The sequence below is a fragment of the Arctopsyche grandis genome, chromosome 4, assembly GCF_051622035.1.
Source record: "Arctopsyche grandis isolate Sample6627 chromosome 4, ASM5162203v2, whole genome shotgun sequence".
NCBI classification, from domain to species: domain Eukaryota; kingdom Metazoa; phylum Arthropoda; class Insecta; order Trichoptera; family Hydropsychidae; genus Arctopsyche; species Arctopsyche grandis.
In genome coordinates this window covers 28,277,355-28,301,694 of record NC_135358.1, presented here as the reverse complement: position 1 = coordinate 28,301,694, position 24,340 = coordinate 28,277,355, and the positions used below count along the sequence as shown (strand labels likewise).

General features: G+C 35.5%; 1 protein-coding gene across 1 annotated transcript in view; it reads right to left on the bottom strand.

Moving 5' to 3' along the window:
• pros (homeobox protein prospero) overlaps positions 1-24,340 on the bottom strand; it is a 100,061-nt gene that overhangs the window by 7,019 nt on the left and 68,702 nt on the right. The window contains 3 exon segments of the mRNA XM_077428888.1: positions 7,313-7,494; positions 8,384-9,066; positions 9,280-11,505. Coding sequence (XP_077285014.1) covers positions 7,313-7,494; positions 8,384-9,066; positions 9,280-11,413 — 2,999 coding nt within the window. The 5' untranslated portion in view covers positions 11,414-11,505.

Sequence of the window (24,340 nt, the reverse complement as noted above, 5' to 3'; positions counted from 1 at the left end):
AATAAATACCAGCAAAGGAAACGATAATTATGTGCGCTTATTTGCACAACGTAAATAAAAAATCATTATAATATTAATTGAAATTCAAAACATTATAATATTATTTTTCATCCAATTTTTTGTATTTATTATAAAGAAATAATAGATTAAATTAATGTATTAAATATATACATTGCATTTTTGATTTACCGAGAAGAAAATAAACCGTGACTATCCAAGGTTATTGAAAAAATTAAATAATATTTCAAAATTATCTAAAAGCCGCAGATATGTACAATGTATACCTATGTATGTATATTTAAGTACAATATTTTTACAAATTAATATAGTATACATATGTATATCTAGTTTTTGGATTTGAACTATTAGGAAATCATTTTTCAGAAATTTTCTTTTTCTACATATATTGCAATTAACAAAAAAAATTGGTAAATTGAATTTTTCATTCCGTTGTTCAAATGGTGATTTTTAAAAAAAGCAAATTTATTAATATTATAAATCTCACGATTACATATTTATAAGGTGCAAAAGGTTGATACAGTATAAATTTTAGTATTATGTACATATATTAAAAAAATGGGATAATTTTTTAGACAGCATATAAACTCGGAGTTTTTCAATCAAAATACTGAAAAAATTTACAAAATAAAATTAGATAAAACTGAGACTAAAACTAAGGAAAATATATACAATATATGTATGTTTACAATAAAAATAAAACTTCATCTATTGTTATTACGTATATAGATAAAGTTATAAGTATACCAAAAAAGAAAAACAAGAGAAACACATAAATTTTTAGGAAATCATCAAATTTAATTTTAGATATGAAGTCTGAGAGTAGGGTATGACCTCTTAGATTAATTTTGTTGTTATTTATTTAATTTTAGTGGCTATTTCTAATTTTGTGAATTTTCTTCTTTCCAATTTAAAGAGATTCATTATTTGCAATCGTATGAAAGTATGAAAGCCAATTGCGTTCGGAAGACAAAATATGGATATACATACATAGCTATGTAGATGTAGATAAAGACGCATTCAATTTAATAGTGGTACATACATATGTATCTATATGAAATGAATTAAACCAATCATATGGCACAGTTGAATACTTTAATTGACTCAATCAATTTTTCAATTCGAATTTCTATGAATAAAATATTAAATTACAATTGCAATTGGATGCGTTCGAGCAGCTTGCTATGATCACATCATATGAAGATATTGGAATCTGCGTTTAGTTTGTAATGCCAGTCACCTCGTTGTTATGGTTGTAATGTGTGATGCTTAGGACTCTTTGACCGGACATACCGGAACAAACACGGTCATAGCCACATGTTTGCGGTATGTGCATCGGCGTTTGGTAAATTTGTGCGGGAGATCGCTCATATGCGGATCGGTTTAAACGGTGTGCAACCGCACACCCCATAACAGATAATTCAATTGTAATACGTTCACCGAGTGATTACAAACCGACAGGCTTGAATATTCACAGAAATTCCACTTACATGAATGTGGGCGTGCTACCGACATCCCGCAGATATCTTAGGAAGGTATTTTTTATCAAATTAGTGGCCATTTTGTGCTCGAAAGGTAATAACTGTGAGAATAATTCGTCATGGCATGCCAGCTATCCGCCATTATCACTTAAATAAATTACTTCTTGAGGCACAACAACGCACTGTGGGGCTTTTTTCGGTTGTTCTTGGGCTCGCGTGACGATGACAAGCTTGTAAAGCGAACGTCATCCATTAAACATTATGATTTACATAAATTCCCTACGATCTGAACATGCCTTTTATACACCATATACATGCAGGTATAAGAATATTTTTCATTGAAAAAACCGTTATTGAAACCCCTGCGTATATTTGTACTTTTTTTTCTTCTTATAAAAATAAGTTCATCATTAAACGACTGTGAAACGTCATGCAATATACATATGTATGTACATACTTTCAATTGGAAAATATTTTGTTTTAATTTACATTAGTCGCTTAAATATTTGCGAACAACCATAGAAATGCGATTGTAATTTTCTAGTAATATTTTCACGTGAGAATATGAGGAAAATAATATAAAAAAATGCGAAATAAGAGGCGCGGTGTGGACACAATACGCGCGCCTCTGGTTCAATATTTCTGTGTCGCCATGTACTTCTACATACAACAAGGCGTACCTGCGAGTCCTTCCTTCTACTCCACTAACTACTACCAAGTAATCGCAATTAGCCTAATGAAAAAAAGTGATTAGTCAGCGCCGAAAAAGAGGTTAAACTGGCACTAGAAGCGAGCCTCTTCAGATCAACCTAGGTGGGTACTAGGTTTTATTTTTATTTTTTTGTTTCGGGTTATTTTTCAGTTTTAATTGCGGCCACCGAGGACATCAGGGCGTGTTCAGGGGACGCACCTTACATTGTGTCTCAAATGTAACTTGTGCGATACACATACAACTAGCCGTGTGCTAGAATATAATTTCTATTATATTGCCGTGACGTGTGCCATTCTGCGTTTTGATAAAAAGCTTTTTCATTTTTTCTTAATATACATACATACATAAATACTACACCGAATATTCTATTTAATTAATTGAACCCAAATTAGTAGGCGAAACTAAATATTACACTCTTTAAGAGAAAAAAATGTAATACTTGACTACAATATGTATATGGCAAATTATGATAATATTTTTGTATTGATTCATATGAATTTTGATCAATATTAGAATTTAAACGTTAGAAGCTCGTATCAGTTCTGAAAAGTTTGAAGATAAGCTTCAGCATTCCTTAGGGATTTTACAGGACGTAGTAGTACGATAGAGTGTAACCTAATCCTAAGGATTCTTAACATACGAGTTTTTCTACTATTATCGCGTTTTTTTTTATTATTTTTTTCTCTGGTTCTTGTCGTGTTTGCTATCTGTCCGTCCTATGGGATTTACGCCCAAGAAAAATAAAACATTCGGACGGATGATTTAAAGTGTGTCGTTCGTTCGCGGTGGTGGGCGTGTGCCCCTTATCTTTCGGCCCCCCGGTATCACTTTACTTGTGTGTGGTGTGGTTTCAAGCCATTTGTTTTTAATGTGACCAGCACACCCTGGCTCAGAGTGAACGCCTCACGAGATAAATTACACATTTTAATATATTCGTGAATTCATAATAATAATTAAAATGTGCCGAAACAACATGCACGCTTGTCAAGATACGACGCGCAAAATCGCACTTCGGTCAAAACCCCATGCATACATTTTATTAACAATCATATTTGTGTCTTTCAATTAACGAATCGTATAAATAATGTTTTTGGGAGTTGAAAGTACTTCATGTGGAAAATTTAGAAATGTAAGCATGTCGAGGACACGAAAAGGGGGTTTGGCTTGGCAATATTTATATTTCATCGAGTTTGACGATAGCAAGTGTCTCTAGCACGTACATTTGCTGGTAAATAAAGCAAGGTAAGCAAGGTCCTCTTTCACTACAAATGACCTACGAGGCGCACCTTTCGAAAAACTAAGTAAAAAAAGTGATCGAGCTTTATTAATCCCTCGACGCGAGCGTAATTCTTCCATTATAATTTGCTGAAATACTATAAATTTTTAACAGTCGTCGTTTAATTACGGAGAGCATTTTTTAAATGGATGTGTCGAGACGTTTGTACTCAAAGCGAGTACACAGTATCGAAATTGTCCTTTTGAGTATTAGAGGCACTCGAAAAAACTAAGGAAATCGTTGAGGCGCAACGAGTGACTTGATATCCCCTAGTAAAAGGTTCGCGTCTCAATTAGCGGTCTGGCTTTTTAATTAGCACCACTTTTTTTCGCGTATGTTAGCGGCCGAAAGGGCGACAGGTTTCTATTAGACTTTGCACGACCTTCTGGCGCGTTGAAGCCTTTAATTCCTTTTTTTTCAGCGACCACTTTCGGTGAAAATGTGTGAAAAGTCATGCCGATGTGTATGTGTAGTATGTAGACGACGACGTGCAAATTAAATTAATTCAGTCGTAAGGGGTTCTGCGGCCGTGTAATGACAATAAAAGGCTCGTCAAATGTCGGACCCCAGGCTTTTAGTTACCTACCATGTTGCAAGAAGTTACAGGATGTTTAAAAATTACTACCAAATTTTTTGAACATTAAATTTTATAAATTCATATTATTTTTATGTACATATGTACACATATTGAGAATTTTGATTTCGTGGATAGAAAGTTTTCATAATACATAATAGAAATGATAGTTGAAAGTATCAGTTGTTAAAAATTTAAATGATAGTTGAAAATATATGATCCATAATATGTATACAAACACATAAGTGAAAATAATTTTGAAATATTTAGATATTTTTGTTTACAAAAATAGTTACATTATTTACGTATGTATGTATGTATATTTAAATACAAAATGTAGTATGACTGAATTCGATTCAAATGTTGTCGGTGCGTGGTCACCCTATCTACGTTTCAACGTGTGCAATAATTGCCAAAGCAAAGGGCGACCACTGCACTCGCTTGCGCAAAATATTTAATTAATCATCAAAGGACTTTGTGAAGAACTTGAACGACTTCAAAGTTTTTTTTTGCAGACGCGCAGAGTAAACCGAAAAAGCTCAGTCCGTCAACTGTAAATTAACTTAGAACTAATTAGTGTGGCAACTAGCGTTTCCTTAAAAATGAAAAAATAAATAGTATTAAGTGTCCGCGTACGATTTTGTTTCCATATTATTTACACTGTTCACGAGAAATTCAAAGGACTTTGAGAACTTTCCTGAAGGACTTTCACAACTTATCTCCAAACAAGTCCGAAAAACTTTCAAAGCACGCATATAAATTATACAACAAAATAAATGGACTTGCATACGTACTTGCAAGGTACATACGTACACGAGTGTTTTTCACAGTCATCGTTATTATATTTTCGTCGACGTTAATTATGAAAACGAGAAAGTAATGCTTTCGCTTATCGCGTTCGTTACTTAAGTTTCGGGTTAATTTAGCTGATCAGCGTTCCTTTCTGAACCACCCCCTGGGGGGTTAAATGAATGGTGGGCGACTAATTAAAGGTGTGCCCCTGCGTACACGTGTACATTGTACGATCTTCTTTCTTCTCGGATCCTTTAATACATCAAGGGTGGATTATAGACTTATTCTGTATTTAATATTTTATTTAAAAAATAAAATTTTTATGTCTTATATGTACTTGAAAAATAATGTGTTAATGCAAATTTAAAACTGAAGCGAAAATCATTATATTTTTTTTTACAACTTTTTACGATCATTTTAAACATGACACAAGAGATTAAAATAATTGGTAAGTATCTAATGAGGTATATATTTAGGTTAAAAACACGTCGCAGATGAATTTTTTATACATTAAGTCAATAATTTAAATTTGTTTCATTTAGAATGTCACAATATCTATGTGCAATTTTAGGATTGAATTTTTCATATTCCATCTCGGCTTTATATAGAAATACTATTAAATTTACAAAAAAATATTTGTTTTATTTCATACGATCCACCTTCATATGTACATACATGTGTATATGAAGAAAATGTATGTACACAGGGGAAATCTGTACATTATGTGTTCGATAGGTGTGTCCGCGTCTGGGGAAATTTTAACATAGTTTCTTCAAACAAAATTACCAGTTTGGTCAAATTACAACATAAAAAACTGAAACCCCACCTACAGTACCGAATCGAAATAATTTCAAACCCTTTCGCGACGGAAAATTTCTTTAAAAATTCCGAAAGTAACACACAACCCCATCAAGGCGACGACTAATGCATTCATAAACCATAAATACTTGTCCTGTTCGTGTTCAGGATTACACGGACACATAATACATTTAAATTAGACCGCCCAAGTCCAGGAAATAGCTCCCTTCCGACATGCGAACTTTAACACTAATGCGCCCACGTCGAGTCGTTGGGGTTCTCCTCGCGCGCTTTTCAACACGACCGGAGACATCATCATCACATCAATTTCGTACAAACACCCTTTAACCCTCCCCTAGCTTTCCGTCAATACGACAATCCCTTGTGTTTTCAATTCCGAAAAGTCTGAAATTCAAGCAGCTAAAGGTCGAATATTGATTTATATCGTGATTGGTTATGTGATATCCTAAATTTTGTGTTAAAATTTAATACCTACTCTGAACTAGTGTGGTCATTATGAAAGTATTTTTTTTTTTGGTTTTTCAGTCATCGTATATTCTGCGTAGACTTAATACCATTGTTTGGACAGGTGGTATTGTTTACACGGCACTCGACGATTCCACGCTAGTCAGGATATATACATTATAAGGTTCTTTTTCCATCAGATACGATTAGACTAAGATAATGGGTCGCCACGCGCAACTGATAAGCGCTAATGTACTTGAAGCATACGGAAAAGTCGTTTTCAGACACGGCTTTCCAATATTAGTTATATGTGTACCTGTACACGATTTTTATTTTTTCGGGAAAGCGTCGAATATTAAGGGGAAAATAAATAGCTTTGGCCATCATTTATTCAGATGTGTTCGTTTCATTATTCACCATTGAACTGATTTTTTTCACGTAGGTATATAATATGTGTACACACGCTATTATATTTTATTGATAAGTAAACGTATTGATTTTCAACGCCCCGTAGAGCAATCGACCTTATCGGAATTTATCTCGACAAAATATTAGCAATACATATTAGAAAGCTGTGCAAATACTCTCTATGCTACGATATATACTTATATTACGTTTAAAAATGAACTGTATAACAAATAATTAAATCGAATAGATATTAATGTGGAATTCTCAGGCGAGCTTTTATTGAAATGACTACTTTTGCAGTTTTTTATTGATTTTTTCTATGCTGAAATGGAAAATTTATCGATGATTTTGAGGGAAAAAATGTCGAGTGATAATTGAAGCATGCATGGCGTGATGATACATATGCCATATATATTTTTAAACAGTCATTACCATCAACGCACACATATTCACGACACGAATAATAATTTCCTTTGGCAGCATATGGCCGCTAGCCTCTAAAAGCTGGGGGTGTTGTCTTATCTTTGCATTTATCAGGATACTAAGCGACAAACAACTTTTCTGATAAGTGCGGTTCACGACAAGTTATTGATTTTCCTCATTATGCCACGTTTCATACGAACAATACTGATTATTCACAATGTTTCGGAAATAATATAATAGTTGCTGGGGTAAAAAAAATTAGTACCTACAAAATCAAAAGGGTTCGTTGAGAACGATGTCACCCTAAGGCAAACATGTGAAGCAAAACAAAAAAATGACAAAGTACAAATGAAAATGTGACTTACCGGAAGTTGGAGAACCATTTGACGAGCTGCGCCGTGTTGTTCTTGTTGAATTTGATGTCTGGGAAGTACATCTTCAGGACGGCTGAGCTTGGATAGCGAACCCAGAAGAACATCAGCTTGGCTTTACGGAGATGCATGGGAGTCAGGGTGGACGAGTTCAACGGAGTCAAGGATAAATATTTGTATTTTAATTAAATCACATATGATACATAAATAAAAGTGAAGCTCTACTACGAGTGATGGCTAATGCTTAGCTGACATAATCCCCCGAGTTTAATCCGATTCAGAAAAGAATCGTAAGACTTACATTACAGAGTATCGACCCCGACTTAATTACATATATATGTCGACGGATATAAAAGACTCTCGAATTGAAGATATCGGAAAAAATAAAATAAACAGTGTAAGCGATGAGTGTGCGTCTAAATACTGCGATCGAGCATTGTGAGGTTTCCGCAACTTGCGGTATAAAGAAAAACAATGCTATAATACCAGAAAGGTGAGACCTTACAAATCGTAAGGTTAAACAATCCCAGAAACTGGATATTAAGTAGTGATTGAATCATAATGGGTCGTGCATAGGTCACTCACTTTACTACTAACAATTATTCATATTACTTATGAATACTTTTATTTGATATAATGTGATTTGGCGATTCGAGAACAAATTTTCTCAATGCGAGAAAAAAAGATTTTATGAGGCTTATAAAAAATACAAAATGTCTAGTGTTTATCTAATTTTCAAGTTGCTTTGCAGTAAAATAATAATTAGTTGAAACATTTAATTTAACCATTTTTGTGTAGTCAAAGATTTCAATATGGTATTGATAAGATTAATCAAATCGCAATGATGTTACATACTAAAAATAAATTTTAGAATACTTTGATAGATTTTAATTGAAAGAAAGATTTTAGCTATATTTTATTTCATTTAGAACAACCCTGTTATGTAAAATTACGCGTATATCAACGAAGTGAGTAGTCTTCTTCAAATTTGTGAGTGTTTCAAGAAAACTGCTCACTCTGATGGGGCCATCAACTCACCTGCTTCAATGAATACATACAATATATTTTTTAAGTTTTGCAAATTGAAAAGGATATAGTAGGCTGAATCCCGTCGTAGGCCAGGTCGGTAGAGTTGCAGTCAGAGTGTAGATCAGGGGCGTCGACCCCTCGTAGCGCAGGATGAGAGTACTCCTCAGCATGTCGAGCAGCTGCAAGCAGCGCCGGGTGCAGCAGTGCAGGGGCGTGCGGCAATGGGGGCGAATCTCTCGCCTCCAGCATCCCCATGTTAGGCGGACTAGGCGGCATAGGGGCGCGTAATCTCGCCGCCCCAGCCACCCCCGCGTGCAATGGTCCATGATGTCCAAAGAATGGACTGTACGGGGAGAAGACCTGCGATTCGTGCAGGGATGGATTCGGTATCGCAACCGATGTCGGTAAAGAAATCGGAAGCATCGACGGCGTTGAATGGTATGGTCTTGGCGACGGTGAATCTGCTGGCCCTGGACAACCAGGAGATGGACCAGGACCGTCTTGAGCCAATATCCTACTGACCGTTCTGGGGGTGATTCTCGTATCGGTCACCTTATGCCTCTTCTTCTTGGGCGTCACGACCAGACTCAGGGCTTCGTTCTGCTCCGGGTTCTGCTCTCGCTCCATGCAGAACGGGTTCACGGGGTGGCCCATGCTCCCGTAAAGACTTCCACTCATCCCTCCGCCCTGTGGTGGTTTCGGTGCCTGGAACATTGCCGCTGAGGGCGACGGTCTCATGTGACTCATTTGACTCATTTGACTGATGGCGCTGTCGGAACTGGCGCCGCTCATATGCAAAGGAACGCTCATGGGAGGGTAAACGGACCCGTTCATGCGGGGTCCATTCATTTGCATTGGATTCAACATGTTATTCGCGTGTGATATCATACTGTTAGTGTTAGTCGGGTGATTTGAATGATTTTGAGCGTTACCTGTCTGTGAGGCGGTGGGCGGCCGGTCTGACGATTTCAACCTTGGCGACTTGCGCTCTAGCAGCTGCGAAGCCATCATTAGATCCTTGTTCAATTGTTCTGCGGCTGCTGCTGCCGTTTCCGACTGTTTGCCAATGTATCGTCGCTGATGCACGAAACGAGTCACGATCGAGTCTACCAAATTTGATAACGATGCGGAAATTTCAGTCTTGAGTATATCAGCCAAGCCTTCCAAATCGGCTCCTGACACGGGTCCTATAGAATTTGCACTATTTCTCATTATACTTAATCGTTCGCTAAGTTCTGAAGGGGCTGCAGGTGTCTTGGAATGATGGTTTTGCGGTGGGGAATGTTGACTAGATTGTTGCGAACGATGCTGTTGTTCTTGCTGTTGCTGTTGTTGTTGCTGTTGTTGTTGTTGCTGTTGCATATGCTGTTGCTGTTGTTGAAGATGTTGCTGTTGCTGTTGATGATGGTGAGACGCCTGCTGATGGTGTTGTTCAGCAGCGTGCGCAGCTGCAGCAGCAGCTTCTTTAGCCATCGCCTGTCGTACTTCTTGTTCCATGAATAATTTTTGACTTACGCCTAAGTACATAGCTGCCGCACTGCTCAACGCGTGATGAGGATGCTGAGAACTTGGATGCTGGTGTTGCATTGGGTGAGGAATTGGCGATTCGTGGCTCGGTACGTGTGGCATGTGTTGCATCATTGGAATTGCGCCGTTAAAGTTCGGCGGAATACTATGAGGATGCGACATATGTGGATGCACCTTCGAAGACATCATTTTGCTCATAACTTGAGTCAACATGTTAGGGGTTGAAGATAAACTTGGTTGTAGCACTGGAGTTGGGGGTTGTTCTTTAACGGGAGACGACGCTGGAGATCTGGGAGATGATTTTGCTGCATGATTGCTGACGTCTTGTTCTAAATCACTATTCATTTCTTCTACTTCTTGCGTATCCGATTCTTGTTCCATTCTATTGCACAATTGCACGTACTTTTGTTGCATTTCCGCCAACTGTTCTTGCATGGTACGCAATTGCGATTTGAGCGCATTCTTTTCGACGATCTTTTGATGAATCGGTGGATTCTGTTCCAAATCGTCGTCGTCGTCATCGTCGAGCATCAACCCTTGCAGGTTCAATCCCAAACCGAGACCAGCAGCTGCATACCTTTCGGCCGCACTATTGTCATGCTGTTGGGGTTGATACAGCTTTCGCTTTTTGCAACCGTTCACTTGTGGTTGAGCAGGAACCGGACTCGATCTCATCGTAGACACAATATTTTCAACTCGAGCCCGTTTCATATCAAGCGGCATCTGTTCAGTTTTGAGCACCGTCGGAGAAGACGGCTCGTCTTTGTCAGCGTCGACGTCAATCTCAACTTTAGGAGTGACGAGAGCTTCGACCGAAGGCGGCGAAGGTAAAGAACGACCGGAATCAGAACCACCACCGTTGACACCACTCATCGCCTCTTCTAACAACTCAGCCTGTTGCTGATGATTGCCCATGCCAGCCTCCTGCAAGCAATCTTGCATTGCAGCAGCAGCTGCAGTCACTTCGTCGCCACTGTTCGAGTCAACCACTTCGATACCGTTCACACGTTTACAACTAGCTCCCACTTCACTGGAGTCACCGTTTTTTATTTCGTTGTTGTTGTTGTTGTTGTTGTTGATGCTGTTGTTGTTGTCAGGTGAGGCACGCTCGGCACTCCTCATCTCACGCTCCAACTGTAGCAGTTCCTTCTTGCGTCCTTGGAGTATGTCCCTGAGCATGTGATGCGCCAAGTCAGGGGGTGCTAGGGCAGCAGCCGCTTGTCGCTCGGCCGCTGCTTCGCCCGGCAGCTCCTGCGGGGAGGCCTCCAAGGCTTTGGCCTGTCGCCCGAGGAGCTCGTTGAGCATCTTGGCCGGGCCGTAGCCGGGGCCGAAGAGCCCAAAGTGTTGTTGGTTCTGGTTGAAGATGGCCCCGTACAGGCCTCCGTTCATGAAGCTGGGTCGGGAAGTGAAGTTCGGTATGGACGAGTAGCTGTTTCTGGGCTCGCCGGCGTCCACGCGCTGTCTGGCGCGTTTGGCTTTCTTCAGCAGCTTATCTCCGTACAGGCCGAAACAGTCCGTCTCCTCCTCCGATGACATCATAGGAAGGGGCGACGGTGATTGGCCGAGGGCGCGGCCGGCCCGAGGAGAGCCCCACCCCCGGAGCCCCTCCTCGCTGCCGCTCTAGCGGGGACCTGCAACAACAAACTCACACTCACTATGTGTCGGTCGGTACAAGCGACAGCACCACGCGTGTCGCACACCTCACGCGTGCACAATTCACTGTGCACTCTACCAACTTTACAATTTTTTTTATGATCACTTCGAAGTATGCCGATTTTATTTCAATTTATCTATCGACTGATTCAATAATTCTACACCGGGTTGTTAAGTTTCGTTATATAAGAATTGAGCTTTTTAACAAAAAATATATAGTACCTACGTAAGATAATATTATATTATATTAGTGGTTTTAGCAGGCTCGGTATTCATCATATATAAAACCGCATTTTAACATTTTATTATTTGAATAGTTTTATGTCATTAAAATTTATTTTGAATATTCATTTGTTTTTTTTTTTAATTATAATGTCAACAAAACTTACTCATTTTTGACTTATTCAATTTTCTAAATTTAACTATTTTAACAAAAATATATAAAACTTTCATCAGACCTAGACTTGAATACGTTTTTAACATATGGAATCCTCATTTTAAAAAGGATATTACATGTATTGAAAGGGTTCAAAGGAGAATTTCAAAGATTCCTTCTGAACTCAAATTACTTTCTTATAATGAAAGATTGAAAATAATGAATCTCACTACCTTGGAGACGAGAAGAACTAGAGGTGACTTAATCGAAGTCTATAAAATTCTTAATAATCACTATATTTGTCATATGTTTAATGTTATTTCATTCAACATAAACACTCACCTCAGAGGTCACTCGCTTAGACTCCAAAAAGATAAATCTAATAAATTGATCAGAGATACATTCTTTTCTAACAGAGTGGTTTCAGTTTGGAATAGTCTTCCCAACGATTTAGTAACCTCTATTAATATTAATATTTTTAAGAATAAACTTGATACTTTTTTTAAAACCAAAGGATTTTTGTGATTCTTCTTTCCCATAATCATATTTCTGTATTTTTTATCTTTTTTGTTTATATATTTTATATTTTTTTTCTTCTCTTATTTTATTTTATTTTAATATTGTTTTTTTTAATGTATTTAAATTTTTCTCATTTTTTTATTGCATATACATATGTATAATTTGTAAAATATGTTTATTCAAACCCCTTGGGCCTATCGGCTTTGCCGCCTCCCCCAAATATATTAAATAAATAAATAAATAAATAATTAAATTTAACGTCACGGACAGTGGTGTAGCGAAGGGGGGGGGGGTCGAGGGGGTCTGGACCCCCCCCTTGGCGGAGTGCAGTCGGCGGCAAAATATCCCACTCGTGTCGCAATTGATCGTTTGTACCATTTTTGGATAGTTTTTTATCCCAAATCCATGACCGATTTTTAGGACGTAAATATATACTTGAAAATTTTCAATGTTTTGCTTCCTGATGGAAAAAGTTCTCAACTATCAAGTGTTTTAAAAAATAAGATAAATACTTCGGGGGAAATTTACAACCAAGATATATTTTGTGGGCCTTGCATTCTAACTGGAAATGTGGTGGCAATATATAAGTACTAGTGAAAATCGATCAAAAAACGCACTAGCTGCAATTGCAATTTGCAATCCTTCAATTTTCCCCATTATTTACATACTTCTAAAAATTCTAGCAACACTTCCAGTGACAACAGTCACAAGTGAACGGAGCTTTCCACACTACGATGACTAAAAACATATTTAAGAAATATGTACGATGTCGGAAAATCGACTGAATGGACTTGCTTTATTAGATATTCATAGGGATATAAATGTTAGTACAGAAAAAATATTGGATAAATACGCCAAGATTGGATCTGTGAATTTCATACTTTTTTAAAGTATTCATTATTTTTATTTTATTTGAATTTTGTTCATACTATATGTTTATTACGTATTTACTTTATTTTTATACGTTGTGATTTTATATTAATTCAATATAAATTATATAAATTATCTTGCCTTTTTTCCTGTCAAAACCCCCCCCTTGACAAAATCCTGGCTACGCCACTGGTCACGGATTCCACGAACCAATGATAGTTACATATGTACATACAAAGTATCTTTCGAAATTATATATAAGAAGATAGTTTTATTTTATTTTAATTTATTTGAAAATTCATTTGTTTTTTTATTAAAATTAATGTCACGGATTCTACGAACCAAAATTTATAAAGTCTCTTTCGAAATTATATATTAAGATATGGGACTTCGTTTGAAATGCTATCTATCTATGGGCGTGAATGACAAGTAAAAATTTCGTACAAATATATACCAGAATAAAGTGACTTGGCTTTCGGTTTCATTAGTTAAAATTTATTTTTATATTTGCACAGTTTTCAAAGTAATGTATATAAATATAAATATTTTTTTTAATTGAGTAGTTTTTTTGAATATATATTTTCAAAATTTGAAAACATTTATTTCATTTTGGCGTTAAACTACTGCTTCCATTCATTATTACTTTTCAGTATCATGTACAAAAGAATTAACAGTTTCATTTTTTCAAGTTTTATATTAGGTTTTAATTCGCTAATCGGTCAGACAATATTTCTACATCCCTCCAATCGTTTTTAAGCGTTGCCATTATGCAAGGTTTGGCCGCCAATAGATATTTAAATTGTTTTCGATATTCGATGGTAAAATATAATCGTAATAATCACGTTTAAGAATCCAAAAATTTTGGAGGCGATGACCAATAAGTTTTTAATTTCACTTTGATTCAATGTTCATTTAAAACATATAACTATTTATTGAAATTTGTTCGTATTAATTGAAGTTTACGAATAGTACCTAAATAATTTCATTGCATTTTTTGAATGCAGTGAAATGTGGTGCGTAATTATTTTAACAAAAACGAAATTGAATAGCAATAGCTTAAACAATGCACTGTGTGTTTTTAAATTTAATTAATTGAGTTTAACTATAATGAAATTTTACGCAATTTGCTTTTTTTTTATATATTGTAGTCTGATTCTGATTCGAAAAATTTCCTCGAAGAAAATCGGAAAACTTCCAATAAGAAACTTTTTAGATATTTCCACAAAAAAGCTATAACATCCGAATTGTCGTTTGGATAAAAAAAAATGTGCCCATACATACACATTGACCAGAGCAAAGTAAGTACGTCGCATTTACCACCGGTAAGTCATTGTTGGAACGGAACCGGCAAGTGGTCATTGTTGGCAGAATGTCTCCACGGTCGGTGAGCACGTCATTATTACACATGCCCCGAGTAGAATCACTTATTATGGGAAATGAGTTTTTTTGTATTGTAGATTGATCTCAGCATCCGGTTTTATCGGTCGCCAGATAAATGTTTGGTAGGTTTTATTTATTTTTTATTTTTTTTGCAAGACAAAATGTGCCGGATGTCACATGCTTACGTAAATTCGTGCGCGTTAGTCACTTGTTGCCGGGAATTTATTGTAATATACTATGATATACACGTAGTAGCAGCAATCATTTGGCAACATTTCTAATAGCTTTATAATGCACTGTGTGTATGTATGTATATTTTTTTAGAATTATCATCGATCTGGATGTTGGGCTTTGTTGGAGCTATACGCACGTCTCCTTTTGTATACGCCGGAAGTTCATCATTCTTTCTGTCCTGATTGTTCGATGTGACTTTCTTTTTAATATGCCATAATAGCACCTGATATATAAGCGCATGCTTCATTGTCATTGTGTACTACCAACACATGACTTTTTTCTATTTTTATTTCAGTCAAAGCTCTCGGTAATACTTCTAGATACGAAAGGTCGTTAGAATTTATACCTTTGTATAAATGTACTAGACTAAATATATTTAAATATAATCCATTCAAAGGGTGGTGGAACATACGCATAAACCTGTTGAGCAAAGTTACCAGTAAATAAACTTCACCCCCTCTCACCCACCACCGCCCTATATATTTTGTACAATAAATATCTACCAATAATTCCCATCTCGAATTTACCATAAACGCCGCATCGCTACCGTAATTACTTGGAAATAAATTTTTCCTGCATTATGCCGCGAAAAGTGGGGGAGGGTCGGTTTCAAACCATGGGAATTCTGTGTGAGCCATGCAAAATTAACAAATGCACCCACCAGTCCTAGGGTCGCTTTACAGCAGGGTGATATACACCCCCATCCCCTTATCATCCCCTTTGGGGTAATTTAACGGAGGAAGTGTTAAATTTTAGTACTGTAAGTATTTATCTGCGATGATCGAAAATTTCCTATTAGTAACGGGGAAATAGATATGTAGATGCTCGAAAGTGACACCTGTCGAAATTTTCACACACTATTTATTACATTTATTTATATTGATAAGACAGATTTAATTGCCGTGGTTTGCTTATAAGACATCATGGTTTATTGAGATGTTTTCATAAAGGTAGTAAGAAAAACAAAATAATATCACTGATGTTTTAATTAAAAAAATACTATTTGCCAACGATATAAAAATTGTGTTTGTCAATTTGCAAATTGAATTCATGAATATTTTTGATGGGAAATTTCAACAATTTTAATTCTGCAATCTTGCAAAATTTAATATACATACATATATAAAATACTTTATATAAAACATTATTCATCGTAGAGGGGTAATTTCCTTGAGCGTAAAACGACAAATGCGGCCGATTTTGTACGACATTAAGTTACCCCTGTCGTTGAGCACGTGATGCCATATGGCACGGCACTGTCCACCGTATATTTATGTGATCTTATCAATTTTTCTCTACACAAAGAGATATCTGAAGCCGATAACGAAAACGAAACAGCCAAGTTGTTTATCTATTCATGTGTCATCAGGGGAGAACCTGCTTCTAAGTGGAAATATAAAATTTTGGATGTACATATATGTACTTGACGGGTCTACACGGGAATACACAGGTCTGCCTAACATGCGAAATTAATACACGTAGTTTATAATGTAATTTTAATTATAGTATAATGTAATGTTATGCAAGTTCTTAGGCATTAATGATAATCAATAAAAAACGAAGGTAATTATGCGATAAGCGATCAATACATAGTATCGTACATAAACGTAAGTACATATTATATAAAATGGGTCGTAGCGTGTAACTGACCATAAAATTATATTATTTATTGTTTAAGATCAATTGATTGCCGTGCGTATAAATAGGGCTAATCTAGTTGATGTAACGCAACAATTTCCCCTTTTAGTTGTATTCATCATGAGTTTAATAAGTATGAAATATTTTGATGTTTACATGAATGTTTTATAATACCTGTACTTATGTCCAACTCAAAGGAAAGATTTTTCAAAGGTGTTCAAGAGTATATATTTTTTTATATTCATTAAAACAATATTAAAAACTGATGTATTATGTTATAAACATAAAATAAAATTCGTTATGATATAAAAAAAAACTTCATATGTATATTGTTACTACGTACTTACATAGCCATAGAATCGGTTTTTTTTTAAATCATAGCAATATTCTGATAAAGGTGAGACTGATAACGAAATCCTAATATCGATTATTACTATCTATGATTGGGTCATAAATAAGAATACTAAAATATGAAAAGAAAAATCATACATACATATAATTCATTTATGTATGACATTTCATTTACGAGCACTTTTTGAATGCTAGTATTCCGATTACATACGCCATAGAAGGTTTTTTTGATTTACATAACAATTATATATTTTAAGATCAGATCAACTGCAAATTATTAAAATCAAATTTAAATGTATAAATGCTGTACGAAAAACTTTTCTTTTATAGCTAAGAAATACGTAGAAATTACGGAAAATTTCACAGTATCATTCTTATCCTTTGAATTTCAATTCTTCAATACATATCTACAGAATTTCACTACTTTTTGTTTATTTCCTTTCATTCCGACAATATTATTTCATGGCCAATCTTATTTATATTTAAAATTTAAAAAGCAATCATAAATATTATCGATGTTTTTGAGTCAATAGTTGGACAAGACTAATTGACTCAATAGTTACACTAAAGCAGCCCAACCATTCCTATACATAGTTGCGATCTATGTACTTCTGTCTATAAAAATTACTCGCGATCTACGAATTTTCTGCGGGGAAATAACCATGTTTGATATAACATTTACAAATAAAGAACGTTTATTAAAAATTTCAGCAGAAAAAAATACAATTAAAAATATAAAAAAGAAAATAAAAAATACTACAATAGATAAAATATTATTAAATGAGATCATTGACACAGCTCAGACTAGGCAATACTTCTAAAGACGAAAGCGATAATTATAATCATTGACTATATGATTTTATAACATTAATTTTAGAAAATGAATACTTTGATTGTGTTTCAGATATTTTCAGGGTGTATTTGTCAAAACATATTTTCCGAATGGAGTAAAGATCTCTGCGCGGTAGATCGTGATCGAGTCGCTGTGTAGCCCTGGACTAGATACTATATTGGAGCACATAGTAAAGGCTTGTCGGCCACTTGATTAGATATATGTGGAGAAAATATGTACGTAGAAAGCTTACATATGTACATATATATGTAAGTAAAATTTTATTTGTTGATATTTTTTAAAGCTTAAAAGTCAAAAGGGAATCTCCGACGAGTGCAGGCGTACTTTGGGCCAATTTTCGGTGTGTCATCTCCTCTAATCTCAGACGGTGTGTGAGTCAGTGTGTCGGGTCGGAGGTCGTCCCGAGTGTGACAAACGATGGGAACAGTCGCATCAAGTGTCGTTTAAGTGGTTAACCAGACAATATAAGTTGATAATAATCGCGGGCACCGGAGTGTTGTGCGAGGCTGAACCATTCTTGTTAACTCGATCGCGTCTTCCCGTCTTTTGGCCCCGATGTCGGACACCACGTCCGCTGCTCTCCCGCTTCTCCTCCTCCTCCTCTTCCTCTCGGTCCCTCTACTACCGGCCCGAACTATGTATATATCATAGTTGACTAATGTCTGTAGGTATGTATGTATAGGTCGGCTCAATTGCTCAACGTTGATGTTCATGCGAATGCGCTCGCATGAACATCAGCGATTCGTTTAGCGCTGCAACGCTCGGCGACAATTCGTTTAACGACAATTCATTGTCGTCGTAAAGAACGGCAAAGTGAGTGATTAGATTAATTGAAGGTACTTGCACGAAAGCCCTAAGATGCAATTTTGGATGAACCAATTGAAGACATTCGATAAGTGTTAAGAGCTGGCACAAAAACTTCAGAAGCGAATTACGTTGCATAAGAAAATTAAAGTGCCAACCAAATCAAGACAAACTTATAATGAAAACTTTTTTTTCTCAATCGTTTGATATATTTCAAATAAAAAAAATTATGATTATTTTACAGGTGGTCGAGCAATTCTTAGAAATAGAACTTGCACTATTGGGGTGCAAGTGACTAATGTGAACTTTGGCATTTAAAGGTCATCAATTCCTGATGAAAAATTTATTAAAACTGAATGCAATTATTGAATGAGTAATAACTTTCGAACCCTTTCTAAGTAACCCTTGTATCTTCAGAACGAAGTTGCCATAAATGAATTATAAGACGTCGTCTGAATCTGTGATTGGAATCAAGCCCTAAGCTTAAGGTGGTTTAAAACATCACAGGTTCTATAAATGCTAATAGTTAACTCATACTTGTAGAGTGCTTATAAGACGAGTATAAGGGAAGTTCATAGATGATATTTGTCTACGATCTATGTAGTTTTGGTAGCGATTTATCTGGAACGGAAGGTCACCCTAGCGGTTGGCGTTCTGCACCGGCAGAGGAGTGTAGATGTGAGTTGATTGTTTAAAGTATTTACAATACACAGTGGCGAACTCTGGAGCGCGCATTTAAGTTTATGAATGTTAATGAGGAAGCAGGAAAGAGGATGTCATACACATTGGAGGAGCACAGCTCCGAGCCGGGGGGCCAACTTGCTGCCTGACTACACACGCCAATGACACACCATCTAAGATGATTTTAATTTTTACATGGAATCGAAAATACCAAAAAATAATCACTTACACTAATTTCGATATTATGGCCAACTATGAATGTGCCAAAATTGCATACAAGTGACACGTATTATGGGGCAAAATGATCGATCATAAGGAGGATTTTTGATAAGTAAGATCGTGAGAATATGATTATTTTGAAACCAGTAGTACGAACAATGAGTGCATAATTGAGTCGTTATAATTACTATGGCTTGAGTGAAAAATTAACTGTAAAATGAGCAGAAAATGAAACTAGACGAATGCACAATGAAAAATGCTCAAGTTTTTACTATACAAATTTTGCTAAATACAGTTGAACATTACACAATATTAGCAGGAATGGTAGATCATTGAAAGACTTTAATCCAGTCAGAATAACATTATTTAGAACTTACAAGATATCTAAGGTAAATTAAATTATAAGGTAACATGTTCAAATACTATGTGGCTATGATAATATACATATGTATGTACATAGGTATATATTATATACTTCCGTAAAGTTTGGTTTTGATATTTTATAGTAGGTATGTATGTATGCATATATATATTTATACAAAAGTAAAGTTTTGGAAGCTTTGTGTCAAAATATACTTGTTATATGACTATCGTCTCTTGGGTCTCAGGAATCGGCGGCCAAGGAAGCACCACTGCAAGACTTACCGGAAATTGACAATTACCAACCCCAGATTTCATTTAACTGTTTGTAACTTATCAACGAAGTATTTGTCGTCAAAGCAAAGGGGTTAAATAATAATAAAACATATGTATACATATATCGAGGAGTGCCAGAAAAAACACAATTTTTGCGTATTAAGTATACGAAATCGCATTAATTTTTATATAAGCATACGTATGTAAAATTGTTTAATATAGATATGTACTTTATGTAATAAATGTCTTGATCTTACATATATAGATGTATTTATATGTATGCAATTGCATTTCGCCTAGGTGCATGTGGTTCCCACAACTCTTTCGGTCTGTCTCATCGGAAAACTTCATTATTTACCATATGACGAAGCATGGTACGTACATGTGTACTCTTATTTTGACACTTTAACCCCCAATATATTGCACACTTCCTGTAATCGCCGAGCGACAGATCACTTATCATCGGACGCCTTGTATGTAATTCGTCTAAATTATTCATTCCAAGCTCATTCCAAATTAAACTCTCTATAATTTCAACTTTGCGTTAATGATTCTAACAAATGAATATGATAAAAATGTAATTCTGAAATACTTAAATATCTCAACGATACGTAACTATGCACATTCACTTGGAAATTCATACTAGGCACTTTGATTTAAATTTTCAAATAAAATTGAAATTCCTTATAAACCTACGTTTAAGTTGCTAATTTTTAATTTCAGAAGATGCCTCTGTGTCGTGAATAAAAAAAATATATCAAAGATTGCTTTAATGTTCGTACAATGTGGATAAATATCCGAGGCTAGTCTCTGTGAAAAAAGTGACGTTTTGCAATACCGGACAGTCCGGAATTGGAGGCGGTCGTAAAGAATTAGTATTCATTAGGACTCACGCTGTGCAATTGAGCCGCGTGTGTGTTTGCTTAGCTCTTTAATTAGGATATTAGTAAACTCGGATAACAAGATAGTTATCTCCGAGTGGGGTACTCGAGTCCCGAAATTGAAAGACCGCCAACATTACATAACATCGTCCTAATTTATGTTATTATAATATAAAGAGCATCAATTATAATTTAAGCACGGCGACCGGACAAGTGTTAAGTGTAACGGAAGTAAGTTTAGTTTAGAAGTGTACGGACTGAATGAGCAACTAACTAACTGGCCGTCTCACGGTATTATCATCGGCAGTGCTAAAGTTTTAAGTTGGGCTCTGGATAGAGCCAAGTTGCGGTTTGGGCCTGCTTCTTCCTGACTTCAATTCGAGCGGGTGACTCCGCTTAAATCCGGACACTTGCCAACAGGAATAAATCACTATGGTAGTGTGTAGTGTGTTTTGCCTAAGCTGGGAGCGGGTGCCGCGACCCGTAATCCAGTACTTGACTCGACGAAAGTTTTGTTGGGAAATACGAGATTAGGTTTGGGAATTTTTTAATTTTTTCGATAGAAAAGTATGAGCAATTAGGTGTCCGTATCATGTGTTTACAAAACGAACCGTGTGACACATCTCGTCGGAACAATTAAGACAGCTTTAATTGAAGCTTAATTCAGCGCGCACGTTTCAGGCGAGTCGTGTTAATAAACTGTGAGTCAACAACTGAAAAGACTGTGTTGTTGTTGCAGATTATTTCATATACAAATTTATCTCAGCGATGACAATTAAAGTAGCCAGCAATAAAATTAAACTAAATTCATTATTCAAATTTCAACTCTTCCAATGATCGCGTTAGATGAAATTGGTCTAATTATAATTAGAGTTTGAAAAAAAATAAATTAACTATGAATGAATAACATATAAATTAACTATGAATGTTAGAATCTAGAAAGAGTCGATCCGCTTAAAGGACGAATGGGTATTAAGTAATAGGAAAGAAATGCTTAAAAATGACTTAAAGAAATGGGAATTCGAAGACTAATCTATATTAATGTACATATGTATGTAGTCTTATACATATATTGCTAATTCCATAGTATGTATACATATATCGGGTACCGGAAAAAAATCCATTATTTTTTAATTACCACAGAGAATTATCGAATTATAGAATTATCAAAGACTTTGCATCTCCATGGTCCAAAATACAGGAGCATTTAAAAGGATCGGCAAAACACACAGAATGGGTTTTTTTAGGTTTTTTAAATACATTAAACAATGTATTGTGGACTCAAATTTTTCAAGAATTGCCGTTTTATGAGGAGCAAAATGAAAATGGAAGAAGAAGAAGTTATGAGAATGAAATAATTTCATAAAAATATGTATCGACTTTAGGTAATTTAGTTATAGAATGTTGTTGTTAGTCTAATTTGGTATTTATTTTTGAAAGCAATTTTTATTTTTGGTTTTTCAATAAACATAAATTTTTCTTGAAGCAAAAGATAACATTTATCACACATGTGTAGATATACGAAGTTTAAAAAGTCACCGGAAGCATTCATATAAGCACAGCTATAAAAATTGTTTACATATAATATACATATAAAAATAAATATCATAATATTTTTCAAATTGATTGTAATATCATCTTTCAGTCTTAAACGTTTAACATTTATCGCCGGGCATGATATACATAGATAATACAGTGCATGTGTTGTCTAGCAATCAGAAGTGGGGCGTTCGCACGCGGCCACAATTAATAAGCGGCAAAAACGGCGTCAGCTTTATAAGAACTTCCGGTACTTCAATACTGTCCCAGAACGCGAAATACCGTGCGAAACGCTTAATTTAAAAAAAAAAATCCTCACCAATTATTCATTAAATGGCAAACAGGCGTCGACACATGCAAATGGAGATACACGAGACTGCACCAGTCAAAGTTCGAGACCCATTTCGAAGTGCAGATCGAGTTGAATCCGTCGTGAAACTTCGTCGATCGAGCCTAGGGGGTCGTTACGGAGATATCTGTGGTAGTATCCTCGTTGCAATAGTGGGTAGTTGCACAAATGCATGTGGTATACGTACGTGGTCACGCGAGCGCCTACATAACAAGAACACCAATAAAACGCAAACAGCGAAAATTAAATTGTCTAACTTTAAGAATTAAACTCTTGTTGAGGCCAAAAAGACGCCTCTTTGGCTTTCGGCCAGAGTTGTTTCGCGAAACGCGAATCGAGCCTTACCCTTTTTCCTCCCGGTCTTGGATGTGCTCGACATGTACTAAGTGTTGGCATATGTTTGTGCTGCTTAATGCTCGAGAACACCCTATTTTATCGCAAAATTTTATTATCTTGGTTTTTCAATAAGAAAAATTCTCTTGGTAAAAGCCTAAAAGTAAATTTTTTCTTTAGAGAAATACAAAAATATTAAAAAAGTCAGAGCCAAACTTTTCTAATTTACATACATATGTTTAATATGTCGATTTTCTAAGATATGGAATATATCAATATACAGGGCCAAATAAAGGGGGGGGGGAGGAGTTGGGGTAAGGTTCCAGGGCCCGGACTACTCGAGGGGCCCCGTGTCGGAAATCATACCTGTTATAGTATACTTTCTTATTCAATTATTTAAGAAAATAGCAACCATCATATATGCACATATGGATGCTACTACTCCACTTAATTGCAAAAGCATTTATGAGTTCATTTTTATTTATTTTTTTATTCTGTGTATTTTAAAAAATCTTTTTGTTTTAGTTTGTCATAGAGCCCGAAAGTATTTTTTTTCCCAGGGCTCGGGATTCCTCTCGGCGGCCCTATATAAACATATGTACGTATGTGGTGGACCCGGTTTCACCAATTATCGTTAAATGAACTCTTCGTTTCTATACTTGAATATAATTTGTTATCAATTTTGAATAATATTAATAATTTGATGTTTATTACAGCTATATGCATTAATGTATGTGTAATGAATACAAAACCTTTTGAAAATTGTAGGATAATAATTTTATTTAAAATAATTAATTTGAATTAAAAGTTGAGCTAAGTAACATAGTAGAGATATTGGAAAATGTTTCTGGAATGATTACTATGATCCTCCTCCTAGTACTAAGCTAACGAGGCAAGTAAAGAAACGGAGAGTTCATTTAACGATAAATGATGTTTCTCAGAGGACCCGTACAGATATATAATATGAAAAGAAAATTAATCAGAATTAAACGAATTTTTCAATGAAAGTATGTTACAATATAATTAGTCAAATTTTCAGAATTTAATTGAAATAATTATAATGAAATGACCTAATAGTTAAAAATAGTTGATTTTGATATGCAAATATGATAATAGAAGTATTGAATGTACATAAAACATTGTCGGTTTA